At 57.1% G+C, this 16,796-nt stretch overlaps 1 protein-coding gene across 1 annotated transcript in view; it reads right to left on the minus strand.

Moving 5' to 3' along the window:
• LOC126067531 (cadherin-4) overlaps positions 1–16,796 on the minus strand; it is a 709,326-nt gene that overhangs the window by 38,202 nt on the left and 654,328 nt on the right. Inside the window, exon 7 of the mRNA XM_049869539.1 lies at positions 15,398–15,570. Within this exon, the coding sequence (XP_049725496.1) occupies positions 15,398–15,570 (173 nt within the window). The remainder of the gene's footprint in view (positions 1–15,397; positions 15,571–16,796) is intronic.

Consider the following 16,796-nt stretch of genomic DNA (forward strand, 5'->3'; position numbering starts at 1 on the left):
CTCACGAGGCAGACTCCTTCTGCCCGTCCTCTCTGTCTGGTTCTCATGTTATTCCTCAGGCGGGGACTTTCTTACTTCAGTAAATACACTGGAAAGCACACTTCCTGTCACTGCCGTCAGTGGGAACCAGCGTGCCATGCCACCACCAAAAAGAACCCAGTGCCATGCCACAAGTAGAACTTAATCCCAAACCTAAACATACGTGTTTATAAAGTTCACCTGCTGGGGGCTGGGGGGAGCTGGGCTACGTCCCCATGACCAAGGAGGGCCTGGCAAAGACAGACGTGGCCTAGGACCCCCACCACCTCAGTGCCCAGCCCTCACTGCCCAGCGCTCCTGATCGGAAGGGGCAGACGGAAGAAGGGTTTGACCAATGAGAGGAAAGAAGGAAGTCCAGCTAGTGAGAAGTTGCTACCTTGTAGCAGTCATGGCCTGGAGAAGTTGCTTCTCCTAATCCCTCTCCCTCCATTACTGAGCCACAGTCCCTTCCTTGTCTAGTCCTTCCCTGTCTAGTCTCTGTTCCTGCCCTATCCAGTCCCGTCCTGGTCCCCATCTCTGTTACAATGCCCATCCCCGTTCCTGTCCCCGCCCAGTCCCGTCCACCTGCTCAGAGGACAGTGAACACACAGACCATGTCAGAAGCCCGTGGGGGATGATCGCCACTAGGCGGCGCACCAGCCCCGCTTTTGGAAGGAGTGGGGGGTCTTTCCTGGCCATGGTGGTGGGCGAACTCACCAACCTGGAATCTCCCAGAGTCTGAGGGAGGGAGCTTCCAGAAGAGATGGCCCTGGGAGACCCAGGAGGCAAGGAGCCCTAGGGTGCGGGCAGCACAGGCAGGGCACTGGGGATGGCGCTGAGGGGCCTGAGTCGCTGATGGGGGGCTGGGGACCACCTCGTGCAGCAGAGAGGGTCTTGTGGGGGGGGTAGTCTGCTGGCTGAGTCTAGGTGGCCTTAATGTGCAGCATTTGCTGACCACCTGCTGGGTGCCCAGTGAGGGGCTGGGTGGGAGGAGGGGGCTGCAGCACGGTGGGTGTGACAGGCCATTCGAGGGGCCCGTGGCCACCAGCCTGCCTGGACATGCTGGGTCTGCACTGTTGTCCTGGCTGTGGGGAAAATCCAGGCCGGGCTCTGTGTGGGGGTGCTGACGCTGCCCGCTCTGCCCTAGGCCCTTCACTGTCGTTGCACGAGACGCCCCCCAGCCCTGGCTCTTGGGCTCCTGGAGGAAGGCAGGATGGTTGGCCCCTGGACCGGCCATGGCTAAGAAGCACCTCCGGCCACCCCCCATCCCCCAGGACTGGAGGCTTAGTGACGGGCTGCAAGATCACCGCCAAGTGAGTCCCTTCAGAGGTGCTGGGGGTGGCTTTGTGCAGACGGGGATCAGGGGAATCACAGTGAGTGAAGAAGGCTTTATTTTTTTCATCTTCCTTTCTCTCCAAAGAGGTGTGCTGGCGGCCCCCAGAAGGGCCTTTGTCACCCTGCGCCCACAAGGCCTGGGGCTGCCACGGGGGGCTGAATTCCACAGGCTCCACTCGCCCTAAATTAGCATCACAGGACACTTAGAGGCTGGAGATTAAAAAGGAATAAAGGGAGGCCCTCATCTTCCTTGTGCAGGGGCTGCTGTGAGCGGGATGGGTCATCCTGTCCTACCCCATCCAGTCTCCTGCAATCATTTCAGCCCGTGGCTGGGCTACCCACGGTGGTCCATCTGAGGATTCAAAGACGCAGGGTGTGAGCCCTTGCTAGGGGGGAGGCAAACCAGCCCAGGGGTCTATCCTCCCCCCCCACCCCCCATTTCCACATCCTTGTTTGGTCAGGATCCCTCTCTGCTTCTCCCACTGGGCCTCCAAACCCCGAGGCCGTGCCCTGATCTTATATATGTGGGCAGCGCTTGACCCACTGGCCACCCACCCCCTCCACCTTTTCTTTCTTCTCAGAAGTATTTTTTCATAGAGAAGATTCCAAGGACGCTGACGTGCCCCTTCCTGTGGTGCCTGTGGAAATATCCCTCCAGCATTCATCAGCCCCGGAGTCTAAGCGAGCTGGGGGTCTCCAAGCCACCAGGTAGCTGGCCCTGGACACAGGGAGGAGCTGCCGTCACCCCAACACAGGTGGCTGTAGATCCAGTTCCCGGCCATGGGCTGGGTACTGACAACGAGCAGATGCCACCCAAGGCTTGGGGACACAGAGAATCTGGCAGATGTGGACCATCTGGGGAGTTTAGGGTTAGTTTGACCCCCAAGACTGTGACCGGGAGGGTGACACTGTGTGCTCAGGCTGTTTATGCCCTCAGCTCTGGAAGCTGGAGTGTGAAATCAAGTGTTACAGGGGCAGGCTCCCTCCGGAGGTCCCAGGGGAGGGTCCTTCCTGCCTCTTGCATCCTCTGGTGGCCTCAGGGGTTCCTGTGGCCTTGTCACTTTGATCTCTGCTCATCTTCATGGGGTGGTCTCCTCTCCCTCTGTCTTGCCTCTGTGTCTTTAAGGGCCTCATCCTGAGATCCTAGCCTTAATCACATCTGCAAAGACCCTTTTTCCAAATAGGTCATGCTCATGGTCTCTGGGGCTAGGATGTGGGCATGTGGTCCTGAGGCTCCACCTAGCCCTAAGATGCTGGCTCAGCCAGGTCTGCAGCTGGGGCTGGGCAACCCCAGAGAACCTTGACCTCCAGCTGTGACTGATTCCCCCTCCTCTGCATCCCCAGGCCTGCAAGTGTGTGCTGCCCTTCCTCTTCCTGCCCCTGTGCTAGGCAACAGCCCTCCCCACTTTGGCTTAAAAGACTCGGATCCCTCCCCACTGTGGCTGCAGAGATGTGGACCCTGCAGAGATGTGACCCCTCCTCACTGCGGCTATGGAGACAAGGATCCCTCCCCACTGTGGTTGCGGAGATGTGGACCCCTCCCCACTTTGGCCTGCCCAGTCAGTGTGCAGACACAGACCCCTGCCCCCGTGGCCCATCTGGTCATTGTGGAGACGAGGACACCTCCTCACTGTGGCTGTGGAGATGTGGACCCCTCCCTACTTTGAACTGTTCAGTCAGTGTGGAGATGAGGACCTCTCTCCACTGCAGCCTGACCCGTCACTGTGGAGCCCAGCTCCAAAGGCAGATGGAAGGCACTATCTAAATGGCCATGAGGGGTTCCAGGCGGGAGTCCTGGTCATGGACCAAGCCAGCTGCAATTTGGGCTGTTACCTCTCCTGTGACTGGCCCACCCTCTCCTCCTGCCCCTCCCCTTCCCGCCTCCAGCCTAGGCCTGGCGCCTTGCACACCTGCAGGTATTGAACACCGAGGCTCCTTAGGGCTTCTGCCTCAGCCTACTTCCTCCGCTCCAGCCCACATTGTCACCCCAGACCATGCTGTCACCTTGCACAGATATGCTGTCACCCTGCACAGACATGCTGTCACCCTGCATAGACACACTGTCACCCTGCAGAGACGCTGTCACCGCAGCTGGCACTATCACCACACACAGATGGTGTCACCCTGCATGGACACGATGTCACCCCAGACCACACCATCACCCACGCAGACTCAGTGTCACGACAGGACTTAGGAGGAGCTCATTTTCTGGAAGAAAAGCACTTGCAGGGTTTCCTGTGTAGCCTGCTGAGACACTGGCCGCGCCACTAGGAAGGGTTTCTGCCTGGATCTGGATAATGTGACTGCACAGGTGCCAGTGCTGGTGCTGATAGCAACGCGCGTGAGCCGTGACGTAACGGTGTGCTTGGCACTCTGCCTGGAATCATCTTCTCTGCAGACAAGGAAAGGGGAGTCTTGAAAACAGCAGGAAGGTGTCCAGACCATGAAATCATTAGTGTAGCCTGCCCTGGGCATCTCAACCATGAAATAACCATTAGCGTGGCCTGCCCTGGGCGTCCGGACCGGGGAACCATTAGCGTGGCCTGCCCTGGGCGTCCGGACCGGGGAACCATTAGCGTGGCCTGCCCTGGGCGTCCGGACCGGGGAACCATTAGTGTGGCCTGCCCTGGGCGTCCGGACCATTAGTGTGGCCTGCCCTGGGCGTCCGGACCAGGGAACCATTAGTGTGGCCTGCCCTGGGCGTCCGGACCGGGGAACCATTAGCGTGGCCTGCCCTGGGCGTCCGGACCGGGGAACCATTAGTGTGGCCCACTCTGGCACTCTGGGGAGGAAATTCCATGCTGTGAAAGCTGCCAGCGACAGGCGCCTGTGACAGGCTGAGAGATGGAGTCTGACGACCAAGGAACTTCAGCAAGAGCCACGTGGAAGGAGGGCTGAGAACCACGTGCCTCTTGTGCTAATTACGCTGTGAGCGCCAGGCCTGGAGAAACCCTGCTCGCCTTCAGAGTGGAGCTTGAGTGTCATGCTCACTTCTTATTAGGATATAAAGATTCTAATCAGGAAACGATGCAAGATGAAGAGGATCAGTAGGAAGGACATCTCAGCCTAGGTACACAAGAGACACTTATCCAACTCTCCTGACATGTTAATCACGTAGAAACACTCAATTTACACAGCGCTGCCTAATTAGACACGGTGGCAGTTATGTGTGTGGATTTTCTCCCTTCCCAAAGATGACTTGCTTGCTCTGTCAAAAAGGAAGCTGCAATGACAAACAAGAATCTGTGGTATGGAGTCCCTGGGAGGCACATGCAGTGAATAGGCTTGGTTGCTGAACAAAACGTTAGAGGCGTGAGTCCACCTAGAGGAGCCTCAGAAGAAAGGCCCGGCAATCTGCTTCTGAAAAATTAGCCACTGAAAACCCTGTGGAGCACAGTTCTACTTGGACACACATGGGGTCGCCATGAGTCGGAGTCGATTCAAGGGTAACTTTTTTCTCCTCTTTTTTTTTTTATTGTGGTGAAAACATACATACCGAAATATCCACCAACACAAACAGGCAACTGTTTTTTTAATCTGTGATATCCTCCCTTCTCCCCAAAGATGCTGCTGTTTCCTCTTGGCGACAAGGTGGGGGAGATGAATAAATATTTTTCAAAGGGAAAAAAGAAAACAGGGTATCACTGATGTGTCTTTTTTAGATATGGTTGTGTAGAGGTTCAGTCAAGGAGCCCTGGTAGTGCAATGGTTAAGTGCTTGCCCGTGAACCGAAAGGTTGGCGGTTTGCATTTACCCAGCGGTTGCTCGGGAGAAAGGCCCGGTGATCTGCTGCCATAAAGGTTACATCTTAGAAAACCCTGTGGGGAAGTTCTACTCTGTCACACGGGTCGCTGCGAGTTAGAACAGACCCAGTGGCACCCGACAACAACAGAGGTTCACCCAGAGGAAGACAAGCAAGGTCTCCAGGAGAATGGCCTGTCCGCACCTCCCTGGAGCCAGCCCCAGCTCTGGCCTAGGCAGAGCTGCCTGCTGTGCCCAGCTGGCCAAGTCCAGAGACGTCCCTGCCGGTTGGAGGGGCAGTGACTCTGGCACCATGAAAGCCCACGTCGCCAAGTGGAGCAGGAGCACGGTGAATCACTTTGGGTCACCAACACGCCATTAATGGTGGCTGCCAGCAGCTTTACCAGGGCTTGGGAACAGGGCCCTTTGTCGTTTTACTGTCTGCCATTCGAGAATCCCAGGAAAGGGTTGTCTGTCCCAAGGCTTTGCTCTCAGAACAAAGCACCAGACACTCCAGCTAGTACACCCCATGGTGTCTTTTGCTCCAAGAACCCTGAGAATGTGACATGGCCTTGGGCGTGGTGGTCTGTGTGGGTCCCGGGCTTCCATTCCTGGCTGGCCCCGTCGCCCTGCACCTGGAATTCTGCCACACAAGCACCAGATGGAAACGGATGAAGCAACTGCATCTTTCTGACCTTAGTCACCAAGAAAAAACATAAGCAAAACACAGCCTATCGCTCCCCAGGTCCCTTGGAAGGCCAGGGTCGTGTGGAGACCCTCCTCACTGGGGAGGCTGCGTGGAGACCCCCCGAGCCTGTTCCGTGGCCCAGCCCTTCGCGTCCTCTCAGTCATCATCAGCCTCCACCCCTTGAACATGCCTACCTCAAATAGCTCTTAAACGAGGATTCTTATTTGGAACATTCACAGGCGGGCCAGGTCAGGAAGCTCTGGGTCGGCTTAGGGCATGCCATCCAGCTCACCTCACTGGGCCCTCTTCAGCAGGTAGGAGGGGTCTCTGTCCCACAGACTGAGTGACCGAGCAGGGGGTCCTCACTGGGTCCCGTTCTGACCTCACACAGGAGGAGATCTGTGGCGCGGAGGACGTGCACAGGCTGGCGGGGTGAGCCCAACGACCCCGTGGGCCCCGTGGCCCTCCTTCTTCTCCCAGAGGTCCCACCCACAGCCTGCAGCCCCCCCACCCTGCCTCCACTGCTGTCCCAGCCTCTTCATATTTTTAGCTATGAAGGAGAACCCCCAGATGTTTGTATATATATTTTTTGGCCTGGAAAATATAATTTACTCTTTCCTAAAATGTAAACCAGAAGAACACCCCAGTCCTTCTAGCCATCCTTTTGCCATCCTTGCTTCCATGGACACAGCTGCCAGGGCTGTTTCTGCTAGGAGAGCAGCACCCGGCTGGTCTCCGTGCCGGTGGTGGGAAGGAGCCAGGAGGGTGAGCTGCAGACGAGGTCATGCTCCACCCAGCCCTCATGCCATCAGGGAAGTCCCCCTACCCCATGCTGTCCAAGGCCCCTGTGAAAACTATGAATGCTGTAGAACCTCGAGTCTGAGGTGGGGGCTCTCTGCCTGCGTGGGTGAGCTCCCCAAGGGAAGGAGCACGGCCCCCAAAATGTCTCCTAATATCTGGCGGGCATCTCACTGTCCATAGTTTGTTATGATCGACACAGTCAAATGCGAAGAATTGGAATTCCAGAACACTTAATTGTGCTCATGAGGAACCTTTACATAGATCAAGAGGCAGTTGTTCGGACTGAACAAGGGGATACCGATCGGTTTAAAGTCAGGAAAGGTGTGCGTCAGGGTTGTGTTTTTCACCATACCTACTCCATCTTATGTTTAGCAAATAATACGAGAAGCTGGACTATATGAAGAAGAATGGGGCATCAGGATTGGAGGACGACTCATTAACAACCTGCACTATGCAGATGACACAACCTTGCTTGCTGAAACTGAAAAGGACTTGAAGCACTTACTAATGAAGATCAAAGACCACGGCCTTCAGTATGGGTTGCACCTCACCACTGGACCAATGAGCAACATCACGATAAACGGAGAAAAGATTGACAGTGTCAAGGATTTCATTCTACTTGGATCCACAATCAACAGCCATGGAAGCAGCAGTCAAGAAATCAAAAGACACATTGCACTGGGTAAATCTGCTGCAAAGGACCTCTTCGAAGTGTTGAAGAGCAAAGATGTCACCCTGAAGACTAAGGTGCGCCTGACCTAAGCCATGGTATTTTCAATCGCATCATATGCATGTGAAAGCTGGACAATGAATAAGGAAGACCGAAGAAGAATTGATACCTTTGAATTGTGGTGTTGGCGAAGAATATTGAATACACCATGGACTGCCAAAAGAATGAACAAATCTTTCTTAGAAGAAGTACAGCCAGAGTGCTCCTTAGAGGCAAGGATGGTGAGACTGCGTCTTACATACTTTGGACATGTTTTCAGGAGGGATCAGTCCCTTGAGAAGGACATCATGCTTGGCAGAGTACAGAGTCAGTGGAAAAGAAGAAGACCGTCAACGAGGTGTACTGACAGCGGCTGCAACAATGAGCTCAAGCATAACAACGACTGTTAAGGATGGTTCAGGACCGGGCGGTGTTTCGTTCTGTTGTGCATAGGGTTGCTATGAGTTGCAATAGACTAGACAGCACCTAACAACAACAACATCTCACCGTCATCCTTGGTGTCTTAGTTATTTAGTGTTGCTCTAACAGAAATACCTCAAATGGATGGCTTTAAGAAACAGAAATTTATTCTCTCATAGTCTAAGAGGCTAGAAGTCTAAATTCAGGGTGCCAGCCCCAGAGGAAAGCTTTCTCTTTCTGTCTGCTCTGGAGGAAGGTCCTTGTCATCAATCTTCCCCTGATCAAGGAGCTTCTCAGCTCAGGGACCCTGGGTACAAAGGATGCACTCTGCTCCTGGCTGTTATTGCTTGGTGGTAATGAGGTCTCTCTCCTCTCTGCTTGCTTCTCTCTTGTATATCTCAAAAGAGACTGACTCAAGATACAGCCTAATCCTGTAGATTGAGTCCTGCTTTATTACCATAACTGCCTCTAATCCTGCCTCATTAATACATAGAGGTAGGATTTACAACACATAGGATAATCACATCAGATCATAAAGTTGTGGACAACCATACAATACTGGGAATCATGGCCTAGACAATTTGACACACATTTTTTGGGGACACAATTCAGTCCACAGCAGCCCCTTCTTTAGCTTCAGGCTTTACTCTCTGATAAAGTGCAAATGCTATTGGACGGAAAAGTTGAGCCACTATCAATCATTCACACGTTAGTATAAAACTGCTGATCTGCTCTTCCAGGGAGTGCAGCAATCTAGTAGATAAGGCAGTGTGGAGCCAGGCGTGCTGGTTGGAGTGCTGACTTACTAAGAAATGAAAAAGCCAAGCCCGATCAATACCTGGCCTCTCTGAGCTTCAGTTTGGGGGTGTCAGGACCTCCACTTAGGGAGAACCAGATGGGACCATGCAGCTCATACTGAAAGCAGGTGGAGATGGGGTGGGCCGGGCCACAGCTCTCAGGAGTGAGGGGACCATGCCACAGAGGGAGGGGGAAGGACGGTCCTCAGTGCCATCGGGGGCAGTGGTGGCCGTCCACAGTAGAAACAACCAGGCCCCCAGGGCCTCTGGGTGCTGCGCATCTTGCTGGGTGCTGGGCTTGTTCTCCTTAGTCAGATGAGGGGCAGAGGTGCTGTGTCTCTTTAGTGACCTTTCTTTTCAGGATGGGCTTCTGGGCTTGCCTGTCACCAAACAAGGCCTGGTGCCACACCAGGACGAAGCACTGGGAGGACAGTGTCAGTGGCCGACTGGCTGACGATGCTGACAGTGGGCTGTGGGCATACTCATCAGTGCGGACTTGCTGCAGACTCAGAAGTCACTGCTCTGGGAGGGAGGGGCTGGGGCCAGGAGGGACCGCCTGAGGCAGGCAGCTCAGTAGGGGAAGACACAGGCCCCCCTGGAGTGGGACAGACCCAAGAGGCTGGGAGCCGGGAGGGGCCCAAGCCTAGGGGCTGCGGGCTGTCCAGGCTGATGGTCGCAGCGTATCCTCTTCCTTCGGCAGGATTCTGGTGCGGCTCAGGGGCTTTCAGTGTTTCTAAAGCACCAGTGAGGGCTGCATGCTGAACTCTGGGTCAGAGGTCAGAGTTGGGGTGGAGGGTCAGAGTCTGGTGGAGGGCCAGAGGTCAGTTGGGGTTGGAAGGTCAGAGATCAGAGTCGGGTGGAGGGTCAGAGGTCAGAGTCAGGCGGAGGGTCCACCCAGGGGCAGACCCCGTGGGTATGAGCATCAGGAGCCAGAAGCACAGACACGCAGATGCGCAGACATGCAGAGGTGAAGACACGCAGACCCGCAAACATGTGGCAGGAGCCTAAGCGTGACACATGGCAGTGGGGCTTAGGTAGAAATGAGTGGGCAAGAGGGGTTCCGGCTGTCTGACCCAGGCACACTGCTGTTACCTCCAGGAACGGGGGCCGGCCCAGAGCCTCTCTGGATGGCAGGGCTGCACAAAGCCAAGATCTACCCGTGTGCGTGGGCCTGCCTTGTACACGTTCATCTGAGGTGTGGCCACGATGGCCACAGAGCTGGGCAGCAGGCCACCCCTCCACGTGGGTGGTGAGGCTGACCAGTGTCGGGCGTGTGCAGAGCAAAGCAATCACCCGCAAGACCCTGTGTGGCCCCGGGGAGGGCTGTGCCGACAGTCCCAGTGAAGTGGGGGCCTGACTCAGGGGGGGTCCATGGGGCTCCTCTAGGCAGGGGCTCCAATTTCTGGGGTGTGGGAGGGTCTCTGGGGTGCTGGGGGGCTCCTCTAACCTGGGACTCCTGTTTCCAAGGTGTGGGGAGGGTCTCTCTGAGAAGAAGTGTAGAGCAGAGACCTGGAGAATGAGGAAAGTGGCCACGTGAAGGACAGAGGCCCACCCTGGGTGTCAGGGACAGAGGGTGTGGTGGGCAGTGGCCATGGGTGTCAGGGACAGAGGGTGCGGTGGATAGCCGCCCTGGGTGTCAGGGACAGACGGCAGCCAATTGGAAGGGGAGGGGGCGAGGTGGGCGGGTGGTTCACTCCCAAGGTCCAGGGAGACCTGGATGTGTTCTAATGGGAAGGGAGACTGCAGAGGGCCGCTGGTCGTTGGGATGGGGGGGGTCAAAGTTCAGTCTGGATGGAAGGTCTTTGAGCAGTTGGGGTGGAGGGCCAGAGGTCTGAGTGGGATGAAGGGTCAGAGGTCAGAGTCTGGATGGAGGGTCATGGTGCCACCCCTGGCCAGCCCTAAGCAAGCCCATCCTTGGCCTGCCCGCCTGCCTCTGTCCCCCTCACGGCCTCCAGGATCCTGGGCACTCAGGAGATGTACCAGGTGTCCTGCTTGAGCTGTGTTTTTTGGGGCTAATGGATCAAGTCCTCCATGCCCAGCAAGCCCGAGCCCTCTGACCGCAGCGGTTTTCTGGAAGGGTCATGCTCTCCCATAACGGGAAGATCAGCACCTCTTGGCAGGAGGGTGGGCAGCGCTGCAGGCCGGCTCAGTGCAGGGCTGGCTGCTGTGTCATCCTCATCACCTCGCTCCACCCGTCTCGCTTCCCTCATCTGTCCAGCCAGGCTCGCAGGACCTTGTCACCGTCAGCACCCCTCCAGACCCACCTGTGCCTGGTGTCACCGTGGCGCCCTCCTCCGAACCCACCCTCTGCCTGGTCTGCTCCCCAGGCCCCTGGACATGGCTTCCAGGGGGCGGGGGCTGCCCCAGGGTGGGTGTCCATGTGCAGCAAATAAAAATACAGATGGCAGTGACAACGACAACGAACGATATCTTCGTGTAAGTATGGACCATATTTGGGACATACGAAAATCTGTACTGGTTTCCTGGGATGGCCGCAACAAATGACCACAAACTTGAAAGACCAGACATTTATTCCTTCTCAGTCTTGGAGGCCGGAAGTCTGGTTGGCTCCTTCTGGGGTTTCTGAGGGAGGACCCATCCCAGGCCTGTTTTCCGGTTCCTGGTGGCTATTGGCAATCCTTGGCATTCCTTGGCTCCAGCCTCTGTCAGCACTTGGCATTCTCCTCTGTGTTTTAGTGTAAGTATATCCCATGCAATGCTTGGGATATACTTACACTAAAAGTGATTTGTTGTCTAAGTCTGTGTGAAGTTCAGCTGTAACTGGGCAGCCTATCCTGTACAATACTAGGTGGAGCACGGCTCCTTGGCTTGGTGTGGAGGAAGAGGCCAGGCTGGGGCAGGGCAGGAATACATCCCATTCATCGCTGTCTGCCTTTGAAGGGTGCCTTTCCCCAGCCTGGGTGGAACAGATGGTTAATGCACTTGGCTGCTAACCGAAAGGCTGAAGGTTCGAGTCCACCCAGAGGCATCTGGAAGAAAGGTCTGGCAATCTAATTCCAAAAATTCAGCCATTGAAAACCCTATGGAGCGCAGTTCTCCTCTGACACACATGGGGTCACCATGAGTGGGACTCGACTCAGCAGCAGCTGGTTTGTTTTTTTTTTTTGGTTTCTTCCAGCTTCAGGGCTGAGCACGCCTCGCTGCATGAGCCCTCCCACTCCCATTTCAGAGATGAGGAAAACTAAGCCTCCGATTGATTACATAACGCTGCCCGTATGGCAAGAGCCCAGGGCACCGCGGGCAGTTCCAAGCCTTGATGTGCCCTCCTGGGCGCTCTGCCTGGCTTGCGTGGGGCGTGAAAACAGCAAACCGGAGGCCCTCCGTGCTCTCTGCCCAGAAAGCCTAAGTACGGACACACACCCGTGGGCTCCCTGCCCCCACAGCCCGCCCTGCTATTCCTCAGCGTGGTCTTCCGGCCCACCAGAACCAGCCCTCCAACCCCAGCAGGGGGTGAGGGCCTGGCCCTGAGGTGGAGCCGCCATCCAGCCCTAACCCTGGGTAACTGTCACCCATGGGAGCCTGCCCCTCTCGTGTGTGAGGAAGTGGCTCTTCTGGGATCACCAGCCTTGTGAGGATTCGATGTGACGGTGTGTGGAGCATGGTGCACCTCCCTGGGCCCGAGGCACCCCGTCTGTCCGGAGCAGGAAGAAAAGGCAGGAAGTGCTGCCTAAATGTCAGCTATTACCATCCCTCCCACTGCTTGGTGATGGCCATCATGGGTTTAGCCTCACTTCCCGCCCTCCCTCCATCACAAATACAAACAAAGCCAGGCAGACCCCTCCCTCTGGCCCCTTTGGGAGCTCACACAGCAAAGCCAGCTTAGGGAAACTGAGGCACAGCATCCAGAGCTGGGGCTGGCTCCCCAAAGTCAGGCCGCCTCTCCTGCCCCTGCAGCCTCTGGAAGGTTCTCTTGAAGTGTCCTTTTCTCCTGGACACAAAAGGCGCAGAATGGCTCCTCCTAAAGCCGCATCCCTGGGCCTGGCTCTCAGCACGGCTGTGAGGGAGCTGCTTACCATCCACACAGCTGAGGACAGCGAGGGACGCCCTCCTCCCAGCTTTCCTGTGCCTCAAGTTGTCCCTCATCAAATATTTAGCAGAAGTGTGCTTCAAGGTGGCGGGAGGGCGAGACTCTGCCGGGCAGGGGCTGGCCTCCCCGCATGGGGAATCAGCGCGCCCCAGGTGAAACTGCACCCTTGGCCTTGTTGGGGAGGGGGGCAGGAGAAAGGCGGGCACGGGACAGCTGAGGACAGGTGGCCGGGCGAGTAGGTCGCATCCAGCAGACAGTGGCCTCCACAGAATTCTGGGGGGAGGGCAGCTCCCCTTCAGTCTGGCTGGGGATGGCCTGGCCGTACTACCAAGGCTTGGGGTTGGCTGGTGAGATGCCCCCTACCCATGGCACCTCCATCCTGCCCTGCCTGCGTCCACCCAGGGGAGATGCAGGCCCCGGAACCCCAAGGTGGGAGTGGCTCCCCTCCTCCCCTGGCGATTGCGGTGCTTGGTGAGCCCGGCAGAGCTGGGAGGAGCCGGGCCAGTTCATAAATGCTACCCGCCCCTCATCAGCATCCGCCAAAGCTCCAGGCTGCCCATCCGCCAGCCACTCACCCGTCGGGGGCTGCGTAGGCCTCTGGGCCTACTGGCCGGACCTGCCAGGTGGCTTTCACTTGGGGCCTGTAACTTCCAAGGCACAGCCTCTCCCGTGTGCCATTACTCGGGGACGCAGGGCCTGTGTTCCCCGCACAGCCCCCTTCCGCCTGTGGGGCTCGGAATCAAACTGGCTGGTCCCGTGTGAGGTGCTTTTTGAAGAGCAGAACAATGATCTCTGTCACCCCTAGTCGAGGAGGACGGAGCTGAGGGAGGCAGTGAAGCCAGGGGGTGCAGAGCCAAGGGGTGTGGAGCCAGAATCAATGAGCACAGGGCGAGTACGGAGCGGGAGCAGAGGGGGACAGAGGCAAAGGGTGTAGGGCTGAGGGGCAAGCAGCTTTGTGCAGATCTGCATCCAGATCCAGGGTGCAGGGGGTCCCCTTTCACCTTCCCCATCAGTGCTTTCTGGGGAAAGTGGAGGCAGCTGGAAATGTCCCTCTTGGACCACACCCCTCAAACCTAGCCTTGAGGGGTGTCTGGTGTCCACTCATGTCCCTGTGGTGCACCCTGGGGCAGGTGGGCACCCCTGGGCTGTGCAGCCCTGCCTTTAAAGGTGGGGAGGCACAGGGTCACCTGCTTCTCTGGGTGTGAGGACTTGAGGCCCAAGGATGTGAACCTGGAGAACTGCACAGGACGCCAGGAGCGTAACCTCTCTGCAAACGTGGCACACTGCCACCACGTGGCTGCTCTCCCGGGACGCAGCAGGTCCCCAAGCACCGCTGCCATGTTGCTGCTTACTGAGGGTTTGGTGGACCCAGTGCACCAACGTCACATGGTGGCGCTTACTTGGGACCCAGCAGACCCCAACACCCTGCAGCCACATGGCTGCTCACGGGCGACGCAGCAGACCCCAACGCAACGTCGACACGTGGTTGCGCTTGCAGGGGACCCAGAGGCTCCCAGAGCACCACCACCACGTGGCCACTCACAGGAGACGCAGCAGATCCCGGTGTGCTGCCACACTTAGCTGTTCACATGGACTCAGCAGATTGCCGTGCACTGCTGCCATGTGGCTGCTTACAGAAGACGCAGCAGGTCCACTGCCACCGCTTAGCCACTCACACGGACTCAGCAGATCCCCACGTCCCGCTGCCATGTGGCTGCTCACAGGAGACCCAGCCGGTCCCCATGCCCCGCCACCATGTGGCCGCTCAGGCAGGCTGGGCCAGAACCATCCCTGGAAGATTCAAGGCAGCGGACCAGCCCCCAGCCCACCGTCCCCGCCTCATTCACTCTGCTCAGCTCCAGACCTCTGGCTGCCCCCTCTGCTTGGACAGCAGCCCCTGAGGGCAGCTCTGGACACTGGGACCTTCGTAAGGATGTCCTGCTCTGCGCCATCCAGTGACTCCATGCGTGAGGCCAGTGAGCTCTTAGAGTGTGGCTGGTGTGACTGAGGGGCTGAATCTTTGTGTTATTTTGTGTTATTTTACATTGAAACGACCGCATGTGGCCAGTGGCCACCATATCACACGGTGCAGCTCCAGCTCTTTGGGTGCTGCCTGCTCTTACCCTCAAGTTTCAAGGGACACCCATCACAATTTAGGAATTCCAAGAAAAGTCTTCCATGCCTCCAGTGGGTTGAATAGTGTAGTGTCCCCCCAAATTCATGTCCCCACAGGACATGTGACCTTATTTGGAAACAAGGGCCTTGCAGATATAATTAGTTACATTAACTTGAGGTCATATGGGAGGTGGGGAGGGGCTAAATCCAACAAGTGGTGTCCTTATAAAAGGAAGAGCCACCCAGAGACACACATGGAGGCGGCCATGTGAGGGCCAAGGAAGAGGCTGGAATGATGCAGCCACAAGCCAAGGAATGCCGAGGGCCATCAGAGGCTGGGAGAGGCAAGGAAGGACCCTCCCCTAGCACCTCAGAGGCTGTGGCTGCACTGAGACCCATGGGAGGCCCATCCCCGCTTTTCTGGCTCAACCCTCCTCCCTCACTTGTACACATGAGGCGCAGGGGAGGGGGGACTGTTCTCAGAGCCTGGCGTGGGCAACAGCTTGGTGGATGCTGGAGAATCTGCTCTGCTGGGTTTCCTGCCTCCAGCTGTGCTGGGAGGTGGACATGCAGACCTGGTTCCCTGATTACACTGTAACTGTGCCCTGTGTGGTCTGGGCGATCAGGGCCTCTCCCACCCAGGCTGCTGAAGCAGGCCTGGACCACCCCTTGCAGTGGATGACCTGCCCCACGGCACCCACCCACCTAGCAGGCCACCCCCTCACCTCTCGGTCCAGGCCAGCCGCCACTGTGATGATGTCTCCCGTCTCACTGTTGATGGTGAACATATTCTGAGATGGGCTTTGTGGAGTCTGGGTCACGACCCGGTAGCGCACCATCCCGTTGGCCGTGGTGCTGTCGTCAGCATCGTTGGCTGTGACTGTCATCACGTAGGTGCCTGGAACAGGAAACCAGCTCAGGTGGAAATGACCCGCCACACACGCTGCTGCCTCAATGCACACACCCAGGGCAGACATCACCAACTGATCCCAGCTGTCTCTCATTGAGGCAGGATGTAGCTGCAGTATCCCCACCCCCACACTGTGTGCTTTGATGCCCTGCTGGCTGTCACGGGCATGTCAGAAGGCAACTTGGTGCCTCCCTGGTCTAAAGCAGAGATAGAAACGACCCACCACACACATTACTGCTCCTGCTCACACACCCAGGGCAGACATCACCGGCCGATCCCAGTGCTCTCTGGCTGAGACTGGACATTGCCACAGCATCGCCCATCTGCAGGTTGTATGCTGAGATGCCTGGCCGACTGTCAGAGGTGGTATTAGATGGCAAAACTGCACCATCCAAGACAGAATCGTTAAAGGATTTGAGAGCTCAAGCCTCCTTGGTGATCATCTACTCTGACCTCTTCCTTTCTTGTCTGGGGTGAGACTGAGGGAAGGAAGGGGAGGACCTTCCCCAAGGTTGCACAGCATGGGGGCAGCAGAACCAGGCCAGAAACCAGGCTCCCAACGAGGAACCCTGTGCCCCCTCCTCAACCACTTGGCCTCTGGCACTGGCGGTTAGTCAGCTGCAGAGGCTTACCTGGCTTGGGCGGAGTCCGGCCCAGTGGGGTTTAAAGGGAGGGACCCAGAGACACACAATAAAGAAACAGGCTGAAAGGCCAATATTAGGGCCTAGCATAGGGCTGGGTATACAGAAGGTATATAATAAGTACCTGAGGAAAACAAAATGAAAAATAAACCTAGACGAGTGCCCCTGTGGGGAGGCTGACATGTGGCACTCAGAGCCGGAGGGCGTAAGCCATGGGTGCCTGTGGGGGCGTCTGCATTTCCTGTGGGGGCATCCGCATTGCCTGTGGGGGCGTGCGCGTTGCCCGGGGGGGCGTCCGCGTTGCCCGCGGGGGGGTCCGCATTGCCCGTGGGGGCGTCTGCATTGCCTGTGGGGGTGTCTGCATTTCCCAACTGAGGATGGAGCCAGAGGCCTTGAGGAGGAGCATGAGCCTCCCTCAGCTCACTCCATCCTTGTGCTGGGGTGGAGGTCTGTAGTGGATGCTGGCACATCCCCTGCATCTGAGAGCAGCCCCTCGAGTTTTGTTTGGGTGCCCACCCTTTCCAGCCTTGGAGGCCCTGATTGGGTCAGTACCTTCTTCACCCTGGCTACAGG

The sequence above is a fragment of the Elephas maximus genome, chromosome 25, assembly GCF_024166365.1.
Source record: "Elephas maximus indicus isolate mEleMax1 chromosome 25, mEleMax1 primary haplotype, whole genome shotgun sequence".
NCBI lineage: Eukaryota > Metazoa > Chordata > Mammalia > Proboscidea > Elephantidae > Elephas > Elephas maximus.